The sequence below is a fragment of the Cinclus cinclus genome, chromosome 2, assembly GCF_963662255.1.
Source record: "Cinclus cinclus chromosome 2, bCinCin1.1, whole genome shotgun sequence".
NCBI lineage: Eukaryota > Metazoa > Chordata > Aves > Passeriformes > Cinclidae > Cinclus > Cinclus cinclus.
In genome coordinates, this window is record NC_085047.1 from 33356648 (window position 1) to 33372524 (window position 15877).

At 43.5% G+C, this 15877-nt stretch overlaps 1 protein-coding gene across 1 annotated transcript in view; it reads right to left on the reverse strand.

The window, feature by feature from the left end:
• The window catches only part of TENM4 (teneurin transmembrane protein 4), a 341874-nt gene that overhangs the window by 21040 nt on the left and 304957 nt on the right, over positions 1-15877 (reverse strand). Inside the window, exons 26-27 of the mRNA XM_062514903.1 lie at positions 7599-7771; positions 3896-4131 (exon numbers count right to left, since the gene is read on the reverse strand). Of these exons, the coding sequence (XP_062370887.1) occupies positions 3896-4131; positions 7599-7771 (409 nt within the window). The remainder of the gene's footprint in view (positions 1-3895; positions 4132-7598; positions 7772-15877) is intronic.

Genomic DNA, 15877 nt, shown 5'->3' on the forward strand with positions numbered 1-15877 from the left:
GACAGGGCTGCAGGCTGCAGTCCAATAACTGTGTTTTATGGTGAGCAGCTAAATAAGGTGCCATCCTCCATCCCAGACCTTATCCTGGACTGGAGTCTGAAAACCTCCAGCAAAAAGGTTTTGCCCCTCAGAGTGTTTGACAAGCCTTGTGATCAGCACAGGATCAAGCCAGGGTAAATTTAAATCCACAATTCACATTGGATTTGATATCCCCTTTTAAAATGTGTGAGAGACTAAATTTAACCTTAAACTCACATTCTATAGTACTTTATTCAATCCCTCAGCTTCCTGTGCAAAAAAACCAAACAAAAAAAAGCATAAACACACCACAATCTCTGATTCCTCCAATGTTTCCTTTGGCACTCCTTTAGCTTAAATGATAATTAAACAACATGCATTGATCTCCCTGGGAACACAAAAGCACAAAAATGGAGTGGATTCTCATGAAAACAGCCTGGCAACCTTTGGCAGAGAAGGGCAAAAAATACTACTGCAATGAGAACTCCAGGAGCCAACTACATCCATGTGATGAATGGCTGTGTACAAGGGAATTTCCATAGCAAATTGCTCAAACTGTTGGAGTGGCCATAGCCAGACCTCAGTGTCTTGCAGAAATTGTGGAGATCATCCTGGACTATCTTTATTAGTCAGCAGAACAGGAATAGTTAGCACCATATGCCCCTCTGGACATGTCAATTCTGGGGATTTCTGGGATACTAGGTCTTGATGCCAACATTGATCTGCTGCCAAGGTCTTGGGAAAAAAAGAAAGTGACTTATGACAGGAGATACCATGGTTAAATAAATAGAAGAACTTAGCCAGCAGCTCCATCTCTTTTTGCTGTCCTATGTGCTCTGTTGTCAGAGATTATTTTACATCCTTCTTTATTGAAAAACTCAAGTTTGTTTAATTTTAAAAAAAAGGGAAGGAGCCCTGTTCCTTGAAGCAGGGTTTACCTAATGGTCTCTCTGCAAATGGACTCTGTTGCTGCTGTTGGCCAGGGATGGGTGGAATTCAAAGCCAGCCAATCTGCAGAGATACCTCACTGCCAGGTGGGCAGATAGAGCACCACAACTTTTCATGGGGTGTGTGGGACAGCAAAAATGAAAGGGGCTGCTTTAACAAATCTGTGCTGCTTTACAGCTGCCTGGCCAAGTATAGAGCCACATCAGCACTGATGGAACATGGAAAAAGGTATCAGGGCTGTCCTCTTTCCATTCATCCATGCAGCAGCCCCTGTTGTGTGCCTTATACATGCAATAAGGAACCATGTATTGTATTATTTCCTAGGGAGGGTCAGGGAGGTAGCTGTGAAAGTGACTTCATCGTGCTGGGAGCTGGGAGCTCATGGCAACAGGTTGCCAGTCCCCAAGCACACCCTGGGAGGAAGAGTCACAACTAATAAAAAGTGGGTCCTTGTGATGACAGCAGAAAGGGTTATTCTTTTACAGTGTCCAGATCCTGTTGTCCTCACTTCAAAGGCTTCATGGAATAATGCTGGAGCCTCTTTGGGATGTTCTTTCCCCATGGAGCACCATGGCTTTGCTGCTGTCTCATGTGACCAGTGGGGTGAGGGGAGAAGGAAAGTAGTAACTTAGTCACATAGAGCAGAAAATGGTAAAACTTCCCAAAATGAACAAAAACACGTTGAATTTAACTTTCTTAAGTTTCTCTCCTGACAGGGAAAGCAGCAATTATTGGTGTGAGGGAAGAGGGGAACATCACACAGAGAATATGTTAAATGTTGTGCAATCCCCAGGGAAGCAATTAGCACCTTGCAGGTTTTTGTATAAGGGGCAGAGATGCTGCCATGCACGCAGAGACACACAGCTTAAAACATCTTGTATATCCTCAACTACTCTGAACCCCTGAACACAGACATAACTCAGTCCTTCGACCATGTAAGACACACTTCTGCTTCACTAGAAGGGCTCTGATAGGCTCAAAAGTGAATGACTGCTGGCAGATTTACAGGGATATCAGTAACTAGCCTGAAAATTCATTTTTAAAGTGTTTTTCCAACTGTAGTACAATATAAAACACATTCTGTGTTTGAATCTACTGCAAAAATTTTGGGAGATAAAATTGATAGAGGCAGATGAGCTGTGGCTAAATGAGTGGAAACTGTTTTGAACACCAAATAGCTGTGACCTAGCTGCAGATTTCAGAAGGCCCTCTCTTTTCAGAAAAAGACCTTTCTGAAAATTTAATCAGTTATTGAAATGAAATTAAACAAAATGAAATTAAATGAAATGAAATAAAATAAAATACAGTAAACCCCCCTAAGACAAACACAACAAAAATGTCTGGTGACAACCGATCTGCAGATACACAGCAGTTCACACTGAAAGAGCAGCTTCAGCTTTCATTAGTGTTTGCATTTTTTCTCTCGGTAAGATATGAGGCTAGTGATACATAGGGAAAAGAACAGAGGCTGGGGTGGAGAGATTGAAGAGAAATACTTGACAAGTGTGAGCGAGGAGAGACGGGACAAGTCACACCAAAGTGGCAAGGGTCATGCAGCAGGGAGCAGGGAGAGGTGAAGAACAGGGACTGGGAAATACATATTCTGAAACCAGAGCACCGATATTTACTGCCAAGCTAAGTGTGAATAAGTAGCTGCAGTCCTTTTGCTGTGGTGGCATTACAGAGCACTAAGCGTTTTTTCTCAGAGGGTCTGAATTTGCCAGGTGCTGATCAGCTTCCCAGGAATCGTTCATCAGCCTGTGACTCTGAGACTAGCATGGTACAGGGTGACTGCACAGGACTTGCTATTACAAGTTCCCAGCTTTGCCAGCAGTTAGCAGATGAATTACAGCTTATTGGGCAAGATCTTTAAACAGCCCTGACAAGTATGAGGTGCACTGTGCGGAACAATGTTTTCAAAACACATCAGTCTCAAGCACAGAAAGGTCTGGGCACTCCTGGAGGGAGAGTACTGTCAGGCTGGAGCTGCTTGTAACACTTCAGAGAACAATAGCAATTGTGGTGCAGTGCCTTGTGAGCCCAGTTCTTTAACAGGTTCAACAGACTAGCAATTTCAAGAATCCAGAGTTTTTTTTTTCTGAGGTTTCCCAATGAAAATTATTCACAGAATCATTGAATGGTTTGGGTAGGAGGGGGCCTTAAAGATCTAGTTCCAACCTCCCTGCCATGGGCAGGAACACCTTCCACTGGACCAGTTGACTCAGAGCCCCATCCAGCCTGGCCTTGAACACTGCCAGGGATGGGACAACCACAGGTTGTCTGGGCAGACTGTATCACTGTCTCACCATCCTCACAGTAAGGAATTTCTTCCTAATATCTAATCCAAATCCCAGCTTTTTCTGTTTGAATTCATTGCCCCTTGCCCTATAACTCTATGCCCTTGTCCTAAGCTCTCTTGGAGCCCCTTCAGGTAATAGAAGGTGCTCTAAGGTCTCCCTGGAGCCTTCTTTTCTTCAGGCTAAACAACCCCAGCTCCCTCAGCTTGTCCTGATACGCTTAGAAGGCTTTCAGTGCTCTGCTCTATCACTGCCAGCAGCACAGGTAGGAAACACCTGCACTAACTGGTGTGGTATTTTATAGTTATGACTGTCCCTGGCTTGTTTAAACATCCTGAGATGATGGTTGAACCTGTGGTGTCTGATGGGAGGTCACACATTCCCAGTGCTGCAGGGGACTGGTAGGGAGATCAGCAGTACCACCTCTGATGGCTAAGGGAACATCAGCACATAAGGAGACATAATGATATACTCCAGTCATAAAGGTTATGTCTGTGAGGGCAAGAAGCCAATTCTCCGTCCTGCAGCTCCATCCCTATTGCAGACAATAGAAATCATACCCATCCCTTTCTGTCATGAGACTGGGGACTGATGGCAAGTGGAGGCCAAAAGTGCTCGTGGTTCTCACTTACCCTCAGCCGGCGTCCAAAGACAGTGACCTGCCCTCTCGCTTGCTCCTTCCTCTGCCTCCACTCCACGAGGTTGAGGCCATTGTCGATGGGCAGGGTGACATTCCTCTTCCCCACCGTGGGGTTGACGGTGCCAGCCAGCAGATGTGGCTCGGTCTGCAGGGCCACCTCCATGCCATTGGCGAGCATCAGTCTGAGGGAGCCATCAGCACCGATGTAGTAGCTGTTTCGGACTTGGTCTGAAGACAGAAAAGAGTTCTTTGCTGATCTTTTGATGATACAGCTCCAGCTCTTAATTTGCTCCCTCGTCTAGGCTGCATCAGCATTTCAGATGGTTGTAACCAAACACACTCTGTTACTCACCTGTCCCACTCAACAGGAGCAAAACATTGGTTTCATCAGGGAAAGTAAACATGGACAACTGTACTTTCATTCTGATGAGGTTCGGCACCTCATATTCTTCCAGAAAGTCTTGCACAGGTTAAAAAAGTGAAAAAAACTGTGTAATACCTTACCAAAGGATGCAGGTTCAAACCTCTTCCTCTAGGTTCACTGTGTGGTGAGATATTTGTTTTAAATCAGTCCGACTGAAAACTTTCCATGCTTTTATATCCTAAAGATCTTAATTTCACAACAGTATATGAGAAAGTGGGGCCACCTACTTTCCTCAGCTCATTCACTGTCTCACAAGTGACAGGAAATTGCACAGCAAGTTAATGCTAACCAGTTCCCCAAACAACAGCCAAATCCTTTCCCCTGAGAAAGCTTTCAGGTGGCAACTGAAGTCCTCATGTTTGGAGAGAAAGCAGAGGCATTAAGCTCCCACATGTCTCTATACATCTGGCCTCCACTAACTTTGAAAGATCAGATTTTCAGGCTAGTATTTGGGCCTGAATTTGGGAATTCAGGAGTTGAACAGAAGAGCAATCTCTCTTCTACATCCTTCAGGAATCAGGAAGGCTGAAAGCCCATCCTTTGAATCTCCAGCTGGCATTTATCTCCGCAGAGAGTAGCTCATGAAGGGTAAGAAAGAATGAGATTTACTTAGTGCAGAATGGCTTTAAAAAATATTATACAAACACTGCCTTATCAGAAGCTCAGCAAAAGCTGGAAAATATTACCATTTCTGTCTCCCAGGCTGCCATAAACTCTTAATTGTGAAGAAAAACATCCACTGAAAATTCCCATTAAGTGTTTTTCCTTTCTGAGGCAAACTGGGTTTTGTTCACTAGTTGCTCTGCCATAGCTCAGCAGGAAACAAGATCACAGTGAAATTACCATTTATTGTCCCAAAGAAATAGATTAGCAAAGAGCACAGTTTGGTACAGTAAGGGAAGGAGATGTGACACCAACTGGTCCTTTTCTATGTGGGTCTTATCCTGCTCCTGTGGTAGCCAGCTGGAGTTCTGCCACACATACCTCAACAGGCGCTCAACTTCACACAGCAGTGACAATGAAACCACTGGGGCACAGGATTTTGCCAAAAATACACAGCAGTGATCCACAGGGCAGATCCAAGTGTGATAGCTCTATCACTGGGTATGTAAGTTGATGGTATCTGACACAGACTCCAGCCAGAACAGACCCCCTCCACGCTTGAGTCTGCAAATGGAGAGAAGGGCCAGCCAGTTGGCTGCCACAGCTTTCTTAGACACTTGGTTTGATGCTAAAGTATTAGGAGATGTGCTTTAAATCAAATCCCTGAATAGTGAATATATTCCTCCCTCTTTTTTCCTTCACCAGGAAGCAGAGGAAGGCTTGAAGGTTTACATGAAATTAATCAGACATATGATGTTCCCTTCCTATTATGTAAGCACCACAGAAGGGTTATTGTCATTGTGCTGTGATACAGTGTGGGGAATGTGAATCGTCTACTTTCAACATTTTCCCAAGAGAAGACACTTCCATGGCTCTGGAAGGCATTTCTCAAGGGCTACATGAAATCCATGGGTCGATGGATGCTGCATTTTAGGCTGCTTTGGCTCTAGGGCACTACTGCCCTACTTTGGCATTGAACAAATGCTCACTTTGTCACCAGTCCAGAAGACAAAATCCCACTGGAGTGTTGATATGCTTGCTGTAGAAGCTCCTAAATCCATCCTACCAGAATTTGCAATCTCAGATGCCTTCTCAGATCTCACCTGTTCACAGTGTGATCCAGGTTTCCTGAAAGGTTCACCAAGAATTTGGTTCACCAAGCCACCTCCTCTGCAACATTATCCAGATATTTGTTTTAAGTGAGTTTCTTCAGATCCAAACAGTTTCATAATTTTATACTTCTGAAGATGGTTGTTTGTAATTCTGCATGTTCCAATGGCCAAAATGACCCTGTGCCAGAGGGCAGGACAATGACAGAATTTACTGTGGCACCATTATGTAACTGTGCCTTCAGCGCCGAGTGTATAAATCACACCCCAGTCAATTTTGTCACTAAAGGGCCCCCAACAGTGGGGGCCTATGAAGCCAACCTCATGACTGTGCAGTTGGCACACATCTTAATGTGAGTGAGATGGGGTGGGGTATATGCAATCTATCTTACAGGCTCAAATACAGAATAAGGAAGTCATGGTGCCTCCCTACAGGAATATGAGGACAACTTGAGGGGGCTAGAACCCTCTTCAAGCAGCTCTCTCCAGAAGGGTAAAAGCAGTGTTACAGGCATAGCAGGCACTTTATTTCAGGAAAGGTTGATGTTGTTACAGGGAGGGAAAAGGAAACTGTACCCCAGAGATGTGGGAATAAATGTCACTCTGGAACATGCTTGCCCCACTTGGAGCTGTTTGTTCCTCACAAGGATGTTTCGCACCCCATTGTAACCAATCACAAACAGAGTGAATTAAGATCTGGGGAGTAAAGAAAGGAGAGCCTGAAAGTTCCTTGCCTTTCCCCAAGCCCCAGGGAACAGGTGTGATAGCTCATCCTGATCCTAAGGCTGCATCAGCTTTCAGAACCTGGAGATCCAGGCTGGCACTGTTTGTGCAGTACATATTCTGCCACTACTAGCATGTCAGCACAGTGCTCCCCTGCTATTTATTCCTCTTTTATTTCCCACTTCATTTCCTTTTCCTTCACCTAATCAGTCCTCTGCTTCCTACCTACCTTCCTACACAGGCACAACTGTGCTCATTTCCTGCAGCCACAAACTGGTCCCACCAACCCTACCCCCACCCGTCCACTTCTACTTTGTGCCTCTCCTCACCACCTCTTAGCTCAAACATAAACCTTTAGGACACAGGGATGGTCATTTTCCTGGATGCCTCCTTGTGAATGTTTGAAATGCCAGTGGAAAAAAAAAAATCAGATCTCCAGCACCCAGCTGGAAGCCTGTTCCAGAAGGAGAGCAATTGTTAAGTCAGAAGCCATTAAGAGACTGAAGCAAAGGGGTTGGCTGGAAGTGTGGCTTGATTTATGCAACCCTTTTAGTTACAACAATAATGGTAACGATGATGGAGGACTCTACTGCACGAGCCTGCGTAGCAAGGGGACTGGCTGGGAATGGAGCAGAAAAACAGCTGCAGAGCATCCACACAGAGCATCCTGGGAATGAGGCTAAGTAGGTGTGAGCGTGTGTCTGCACCAGCATGTGGGGACTGAGGGCACTGAGCATGCAGGTGATTTTTGGTGCTGGAATTATCAAGACAATACCTGTTTCCTGATGATCCATTGTGTGCAGCTTGGTCAGGAGAGGGATGGTGGCCCAACTCACCTTGGAGCAGGGTGTAGAAGGCCCCCGATGCTGACAAATTGGTTGTGATTGTAACATCATCCTTGCTGGAGGTTTCCACCTGGACATGCACGGAGCTGTCGGTATCGCTGCGGAAGCTGCTCACTTGGCCAGTAGGGAAGGTCACGTTGGTCAGGCGGCCAAAGCTGTCGTATCTGAAAGGGAGAATGTAATAAAGTCAACAGCATCAACAGAGGACGAATCATCCTATAAAGCAGAGATCAGCTCCTCAAGTCATCATCCAGATTTTTCAGGGAAAAATGTACTGTCACTCTTTCAGACAGTCTTGACTTTTTTTGGCCCCTTGAGAAGAAAATCACAGCTTTTAGCCGAAAAAAAAAAATGAAGCAAAGATTAGAGAATTACTAAATACATAATAGCTTGTATTTTAACTATATTTTTCCAATACTCCTCACCTGCAATATACTTCTTGTTTACAAGAGTAACTTTATTTCCCATTTACAATGCTGTGACTTACAGAAAAGCAGTGGCCTGTGTATCCTGTCTAGCAGAACTAGGAATTTCTGAAGGCCACCAACTGATTAGTTTGGTTGTGTCCTGAGCTCAGCAATTTATTTTTAATTTTTTTCCCTATCTAATTTAAAAAAGCTAAATATTAAGGTAGCAGCAAGGACCTGATCTGCCACATCAGGTAGAGAATTGTCCTTTGTGAACATGGTGTAGGGTCCTTAGCACAGCTGAACCCCCATGTCTACCTTTTACCATTCCTAGGACCATATGGAAGGACTGATTTAAGAGTGTAAAAAAGCAGACCAGTTTTCACCCCTACTGTGTCCTTGGCTTTTCCAATGAGGAATCAACATAAGCACCATCTGGGAAGGTTTCTGTGATGTGGACATCTATGTACCAGGGCCCAGGTAAAATAAGCTTCCTACATGCATGGCCCCACAGCAGTTAACAAACTGGGGAGTTATTTTTTGATAAAAAGAGAAGCAGACACTTGTGTCTAGAACTCTCCTGAGTTAAGAGAGCAAACACACCATTATTCCTCCCATCTGTGGCATTGCAAAAAGGTTCGCAGACCCAAAAGGCTGGCAAGGGACTTTTGCAGTGAGATTATTGCAGATGAAATGGAAAGCATTAGGGAGCTCTCCTAGCAAATCTCCGGAGGGCTATTACACCTTCTGATGAGATGGACCTTCAGGGAAGGGGTATTTAAATAGTTGGGAGAAAAATTGCAGCAAATCAATCATAGACAAATGTTTGCCTTTTTTCAAGTCCTGCCTGCAACTCTTTTAAGAATGATTTATATGAAACTATATCACATTATGAAAATGTATCACTTGGGGATACAAAGTAAATGGTGGACAAGCAGAGAGGTCTTGTTCTCCTGTGCCACCCAATGGTGAGCCTTTGAAGGAAAGCAGTGTCCAGTGAAGGGCACCATTCCTCAGAATGACAAAGTAATGTAAATGATACAGTAAGGATAACAAGCTTAGAAAACCTGATGTGAGAGGCAAAGCCAAAATAAAAGAGTTCAATCAGAAAAAGGGAAAACAAGAAGTGGAAAGATGCCACCCTAGCAATGGGTGCTCTGAAGAGGATTATAATAAATTGCTTATCATGTCTACTCAGGATGTGACAGAAAATAAATGGAAACAATGAAAATTCAGGTTAGAAGCTATAGAACGTTTTTAAGGCCCATGGTTGCTCCAAGCAGAGGAACAGATGGAGCACTGGAAACCCCACTGCCCAACTCTCTTAAGAATAAGTTAGAGAAATGTCTTAGATGGTATCTGGATACAGATGATCAGACTTTGGAGGGAGCAGATGGCTGAGGAGCTCTTGATGCTTTTCTTTGGGACTACTTTGAGCTGGGGAATAAGAAAACACATCCCACCTAACAACAAAACCCAGAAACCAAATAACACCCTAGAAGAGGGGAGCAGAGGGGAAGGGGGAGGGAAGAGGAGGGGAGGCAGGGCAAGGCAAGGCAAGGCAAGGCAAACACAAAGTATTCTTGAACTGCAACCAACGAGAGACCCATAAGCAGTCACTGGGCTGGCTCTGCACTACACAGAAAAAAATTTGTCTCCTCTTCAACTCTCATTTTTCCAGATTTGAACACAGCACTGTTACTTCACTTTTGAAATATGGAGGCAGTGATTTAATGCAAGGAAGGGCTAGTTGAAAAGATGATTTTTGCCCAAGTTTAATATTTAGGTTGTAGTGACCAAGTGGGTGACCTCATTGCAAATCTCCCCAGCCCTTAAGTTTGGACACACCATCATGTGAGACTTTTCTCGCCCACTGAGCAGAAGGGGAGGTAGTAAGGTAGAAGAAAGCATTTGCCCTCCAGTCAGCCTATCAGTCATGGATTATCCAAACCTTGCTGTTTCCGTCCAATACCCTGGCAATCAATCAGCCACTTGTACAATGGAAAAGAAAGAAGAAGAAAAAAAATACAACAAAACAAAACAAGAAAAGGTTGAAAATAGGACTGCATTGCAGGAGTTTGGCAGAGATCAGTTAAAGCTTTTCCAAGCTGCTAGCAGCCTGGATCTGAGCTGCATCTCCATGAAAGAGCCAGAACTAAAGTGCTCCCAGTACCAAACAATTTACTCCAGATTTGTGGCTGCCCTGTTTGCACTGAGACAAATGTGTTTTGCTTGTACTGTCTCCGGTCACCTGCACACCTCCTCCTAAACCAGCATGTGAATCTTAAGCAGAAAACATCACAGGCTGTCTCTTTACTCCATCTGCTGAGACAAGACACAAAGGATATGATTTGATTTCTCCCCTGAGTGAGCAAAGAAAACATTGTTATCACTGAAGGTGTGTTGTGTAACACCCCAAATTCCTTCTACCAAAACATCAATAGTCCTATATATATAAACCAGTCTGAACTGCAAGGGTAGAATAAAGTTTGCAAATGCTCTGAAATTTCAGTAAGATGAATCTGAATTTGGCACCTCTGCCTTGGTGGATTAGTAGGTGTGATTTATTTCTGTTGCTTCATTTAGATTTTAAAAATTAGTTGCTCCTAAAAGTAAGCCTGATTCACCTCCTAAAAAGAATGTCACAGATCTAGATGTGTTGCACTGAGGTGTAACAGGTGAGTTTGCTGTAACAGTATAAAAGGAAGCTGGTCTGCAGGTTAAGGAAATAAGGAGTGAAAAAACCAGGATGCGGGCAGAGAGCTTGTTCATGTGATAAGTGCTAAGTCAATGTCCTGTGAGTCATAGCTTTTTATCCTAATTGAATGACACTCAGAAAAATGCTGAGAGTAAGCACAAAACCTTTACTCCATGCAAGTCCTACTTATGTGCTACAAAGAAAGCCTCAAAACACTGTGGAGACTCAGTTGAACAGCCCCCAGCAGCAGACACCTCCTTATATTAATCAAATCACAGAGATACAAATTGGTTTGGGGTGAAAGGGACCTTACAGATGATCTTGTTTCACCCACCTCACCGTGGACCAGGACACCTTCCACAAGATCACACTGCTCAGACCCCCATCCAACCTGGTCTTGACCACATCCAGTGATGGGGCAGCCAGATCTTCTCTGGGCAACCTGTGCCAGTGCCTCACCACAATCACAGTAAAGAATTTCTTCCTATCATCTATTCTAAAACCTACCTCTGTTCAGTTTAAAGCCACTTCCCCTTGTCTTAATGCAGCATGCTCTTATTAAAAGGCAAGTAGTGCCTTTTAATATAATATTATGTAGTGTAAAATAAATGTTATTTTATATAGTATTTAGGTAGTGCCTTTTAAATAATATTTTAATAATATTCCTAGACCTCAAGCTTCTAGCACTGTCACAAATGATTCTCCACCTCTGTTGGGCAAATAAATAATATTTGTAAATATGCAACTGGAGAAATCTGCCAGTAACATCTCCTTGTGAAAATTAGGTTAAAATGGCAAGGAAAAAAAAAAGAATGAAGGAGTGTGCACACACATTTTTCTTGTCAAAATGACTAAGTACAATACACTTAATTTACATGGTTGCATTTTTACAGCTGTACAAAACTCACAGTACTTCATCAAGAGCAAGGACTTCCATTTGAGACTTCAGATCATTGGAAGCAAGGCTCCTTTTGGGCCAGAACAGTCTGAAATGATCTGCTCAAACTGGTTTAAGATGTCTGCAGAAGTACATTAGACTTTTGGCACATCCTTAGTCACCCCATTACCCTCCTTCAGAAGGAACTTGGACCATCTGTGTTTTCTGCATGTGCAGGAGCTGCTGCACCTCCCTCTACCCAGCAGCCAGCCAGGGACCTACTAAGGACTAGCTTAGGAGGGGACAGCTCACTGATTTGCAGCTGCAAGGAGGTCCGGCCTTACAAACTCAGAAAAATGAGAAGGTAGCACAATTAGACCGTTCCCATTTTTATTATTATTTTTAATTGGTGACAGATGAAGTGTAAAACGCTCATGTACAGACTAAAGCTCCTTTTTTAGCACCATGGTGGCAATGCAAACTGAGGTGTGGGAAGCCCATTAGCATGAACACACACAGCGTTTTCTTCTTGGCAAGCAGTTATTTTTCTCTTTTCTGTTTTTACTCAGAACTGGGGCTTTTTCCCCTTTTCCCCAATTTAGCTCACACAACACATACCTGATATCATCTATCACATACCCACAGTCTCCCAGGGATGTGAAGACTTGCACATCCCAAAGAGATAATATGCTTAATAAGTTAAATGTGCTGTTCCTTCCACCTCTGCTTTCAGCCCTATGAAGGCCCTTACAGGGCATGCCTCAGCTTGGAGAGGAAGGCCAAGTGACTGGCTCTTATGTAGCTGCAGGTGTGTCTTGGTATTTGCAATAACATAAATCTCTCCTAGTCACCTCATTTTGCAGCTAAGCTGTCTAGCCTGTTTCCATTGCATTGGGATTTAGGGCTGGGCCAGTTTTCATCACAGCCTAAGACTTCTGTGTTCTCCAAATGCTCTGAAAGCCCCAGAATTAAGGAAATACTGAATCATGGGAGTGCACACAGCAGCCACTTGGAGCAATGAATCCATCACCTGCTAACACAGCTGCTGCCTCCCATTCAAACCTGCTGCAAAGCCTCAACACTTACAATTACAGTGGCAATTATTAGGCCAGCAAAGGAAGCCGTTACCATCCATTCCCAATTGGAAACATATTTAGCTAAGGTTCAATGCACAGAATTAAAATGGTATTTGGTGCTTATGAGGTCTAATTGTTGGCTTGTAAACATTCAGAGCTTTCATTTATCACATTACCATTGTGTAGAGACCTGGACCTTGGCAATTAAAGAACATCCTAAGTACCATCTATTCAGAAATCAATTTCTTGCCTGAGTTTCTGCATTTTCTCATTTTAGCTTCTTCACATTTCATCAGCCTTTTAAAACACAAGTCAAATAGATCAGAAAAAAATCACTATAATAATATTGCATTTAGTGCCAAAGTGTCTAAATGGACCTTGCAAACTATATTTTGCATGTGATTATACCAACGTGCACCCAGTGCCCCTTAACAAGCTCGCCTCATCCCAATTTTTCAAACAACATTAAACACAACATTAAAAATAAATCTATAACAGACAAACCGATAATACTCAAAAATTCATGAAGGCAAGTCCTCTTCCTAATGACCAAAGGCCAGGTTGTGGTCACAGTCTGCTGAATTTTCTGACTGCCCAAAAAAGAAGAGGAAGATCTCTTTCTAGCTTTTATGATACTAGGAATTAATTCCCTTGGCTCTCAACTAAACTTTGCTATCAGGCATTAATTTAGGGGTGGGGCAGTGGCTCAAAATGTAACTTCACAACTTAGTGAGGGTACTGAAGAACTGCTATTTTATCATGGCACCTATTGGAGTTTCACTGCAACTTTTTCAGAGGAACAGTAACAAGAATCTCATAATTTTATCCTGTAGAAATTGTGGAACAAGTGGAACCAAGAAATCTTGCTAAAAGGGGAGGGAGGATAACAGCCAAAGGTGTTTCTCATACTCCAGCCTGCTGCAGGAGTAGGACAAGACCCTCATGTGAACTACACTAAATCAAATCCTGTAAAACTCTGTGTATGATCTGATAAATCACAATCACAAAGACCAGGGCATTGGCTTTGGTATAAAAAACTTTTGGTTCTGGGACCTCTGCTGAGCCCTGAGGGTCACTGGGAAGCCATTCAAGGTCCTCCTGCATGCTCAGTCCAGCTGGCTCCTACCTTCCATCCATTACAGTGTGTGAGCTTTGGCAGAGTTTGGTTCTCTGTAAAACAGCCTCCAGTGTTATGGGTCAAAGCTCCCCTTACCACTCATCTGAAGATCTGGCTCCATGAGACCCTTTGCCCTCCAGGCAGCTGTGAGCCACTTCTTGGGGAGTCCGTGAAAAGGTTTTGAATTTCTGGGCTTTTGAATTTCTGTGTAAGCGTTTGAGTCTGTATGGGAGGAGGTGACCTTCAAAACTAATTGGACACACAAAGGACCTAAGTAAAAGAGCCTCATCTGGGCTAAATAATGCATAGAAGGTTTGACTTTGGCTCAGAGGGAAATTGAATTAATGTACAGTGATAACATCTCAGTGAACTAATCAAGATAATTGCCGTATTCTTGATTTAAACAAATCCATTAATAAGAATTTCCGGATTCTGAAGCAGACAAACAACAACAGCTAAGGAACTTCGTAAAGGCTGGTAGCAATTTTTTTCAGGTCAAGTTGAAAAGCAGCAACAACAAAGCAGCAAGTAGTCACACAGCATCCTTTGTCTTTGACTGGAGGAGTTGAATAAGAAGTCGTTTCCCTGGCTGAGTTTCCAGATCAACTTCCTTTGCTGCTGATTATCACTGTCACTGTTACCAGTTCAATGGGAAGAAAAGTCTTTAATCCAGTTACTGGACAAGCCGAGCTGCATAGCATTAACTGACAGCTAATGTCAAGACCACTGCAGGGGCAGGAAAGGTTTATATAATGCTAAAATCCTCAAAGTAGTCATAGACAGGTCTTTGGGGACAGGCTAATTACTGTAGGGAGCTAAGTTTCACTCTCAAACAAAAAGGGAAACTGCAAACCATTATACACTGAGTCGTATTCAGAGCTAAACCTGATAAAACAGGATTGTTAGAGCAGGCTTGGGTGTAGGATATGAGAAAGGAAGAGCTGTAAGTGCTGTGAGAGAGTTTTGCCACTGTCTGAAGCCAGCATCAGTCTTTCCCTTTGATCCTACAAAAATGAAGGGACAATGCGTCAGCCCAGCATGAAGCCTTGGAGGACCCTGGTATGCCCTGGAGACAGACCTCCAGCACTGCATCAGTATATCCTGCCTCCTTCCCTCCTTTCCAGAGTCACACTAATGTGCCCACATGTCACAGCTTTTTGCAGCCTTATGGTAAAGGCTAAGAAACGCCCTGGTAACAGTACCTGAAAGAGAACCAGAGATGATGGATATGTTGGCTGGAACTAGATGTTCTGTAATGTCCCTTCCAACCCAAGACATACTATGATACTCTGATTCCATGATGAATATGTGTAGTGATGCCACTCTCACATCACCATTGCTCTGTCATGTTGGGTTTCTGATTTATGGTCCTTTGTAGACAGTCAGGTGAAGGTAAATATTTTGAGGATGTTCCTCATGGGGCTGCTGCTGCAGTGTAAACTTGCCATCTTGATTTACTTTACCCTTTAACTTTTCAAGCAGTAGTGTCCAGCTTGACCTGGCCCACAGACAACTACTGTGTGCTGTGAGAAACATGAAACTTTTCCTCAGAGTCAGATTTGATACCTTTATTTCTTTGGCCATGAGCAAAACAGAAATAGGAACTTCACCCTTCCCATCAGTCAGGACCGAAAACTACTTTAGAGCACCTTCCAGCCACTCATGTTCACAGGAATTCTCTAAATCACTTAAACCTTCCTAATGTACATTTCCTGATGTTCCGACAGAGAAACCAATAACATGAAAGTAGTGAATGTTGATTTTATTTGGTTTACACCATCTTCAGCTTCTTTGATAACAAGGAATTTAGACTTCGTCCTGCCATGCCTTCACTCATCCCTGCAGCTTGTGTTTGAGTCATGCAAATCCTCTGTCTGGTGATTACATTTCAAGAAAGGCATCAGAGTCCTCATCTAAGATACCAGGACATGGAGAATATACTGGTTGGTCACTGCACCAGTTAGGTCATCTCAGCCTTACAAAAATCACAAGTTTTGTCAACTTGAATTTCCCTAGCTTTGCTTTCCAGCCCCATACCCTTCTTAAGCCTTTCTCTTCTAGAATGAGAGTCTCTCTCTAGGTGAGAGCTTTGGCT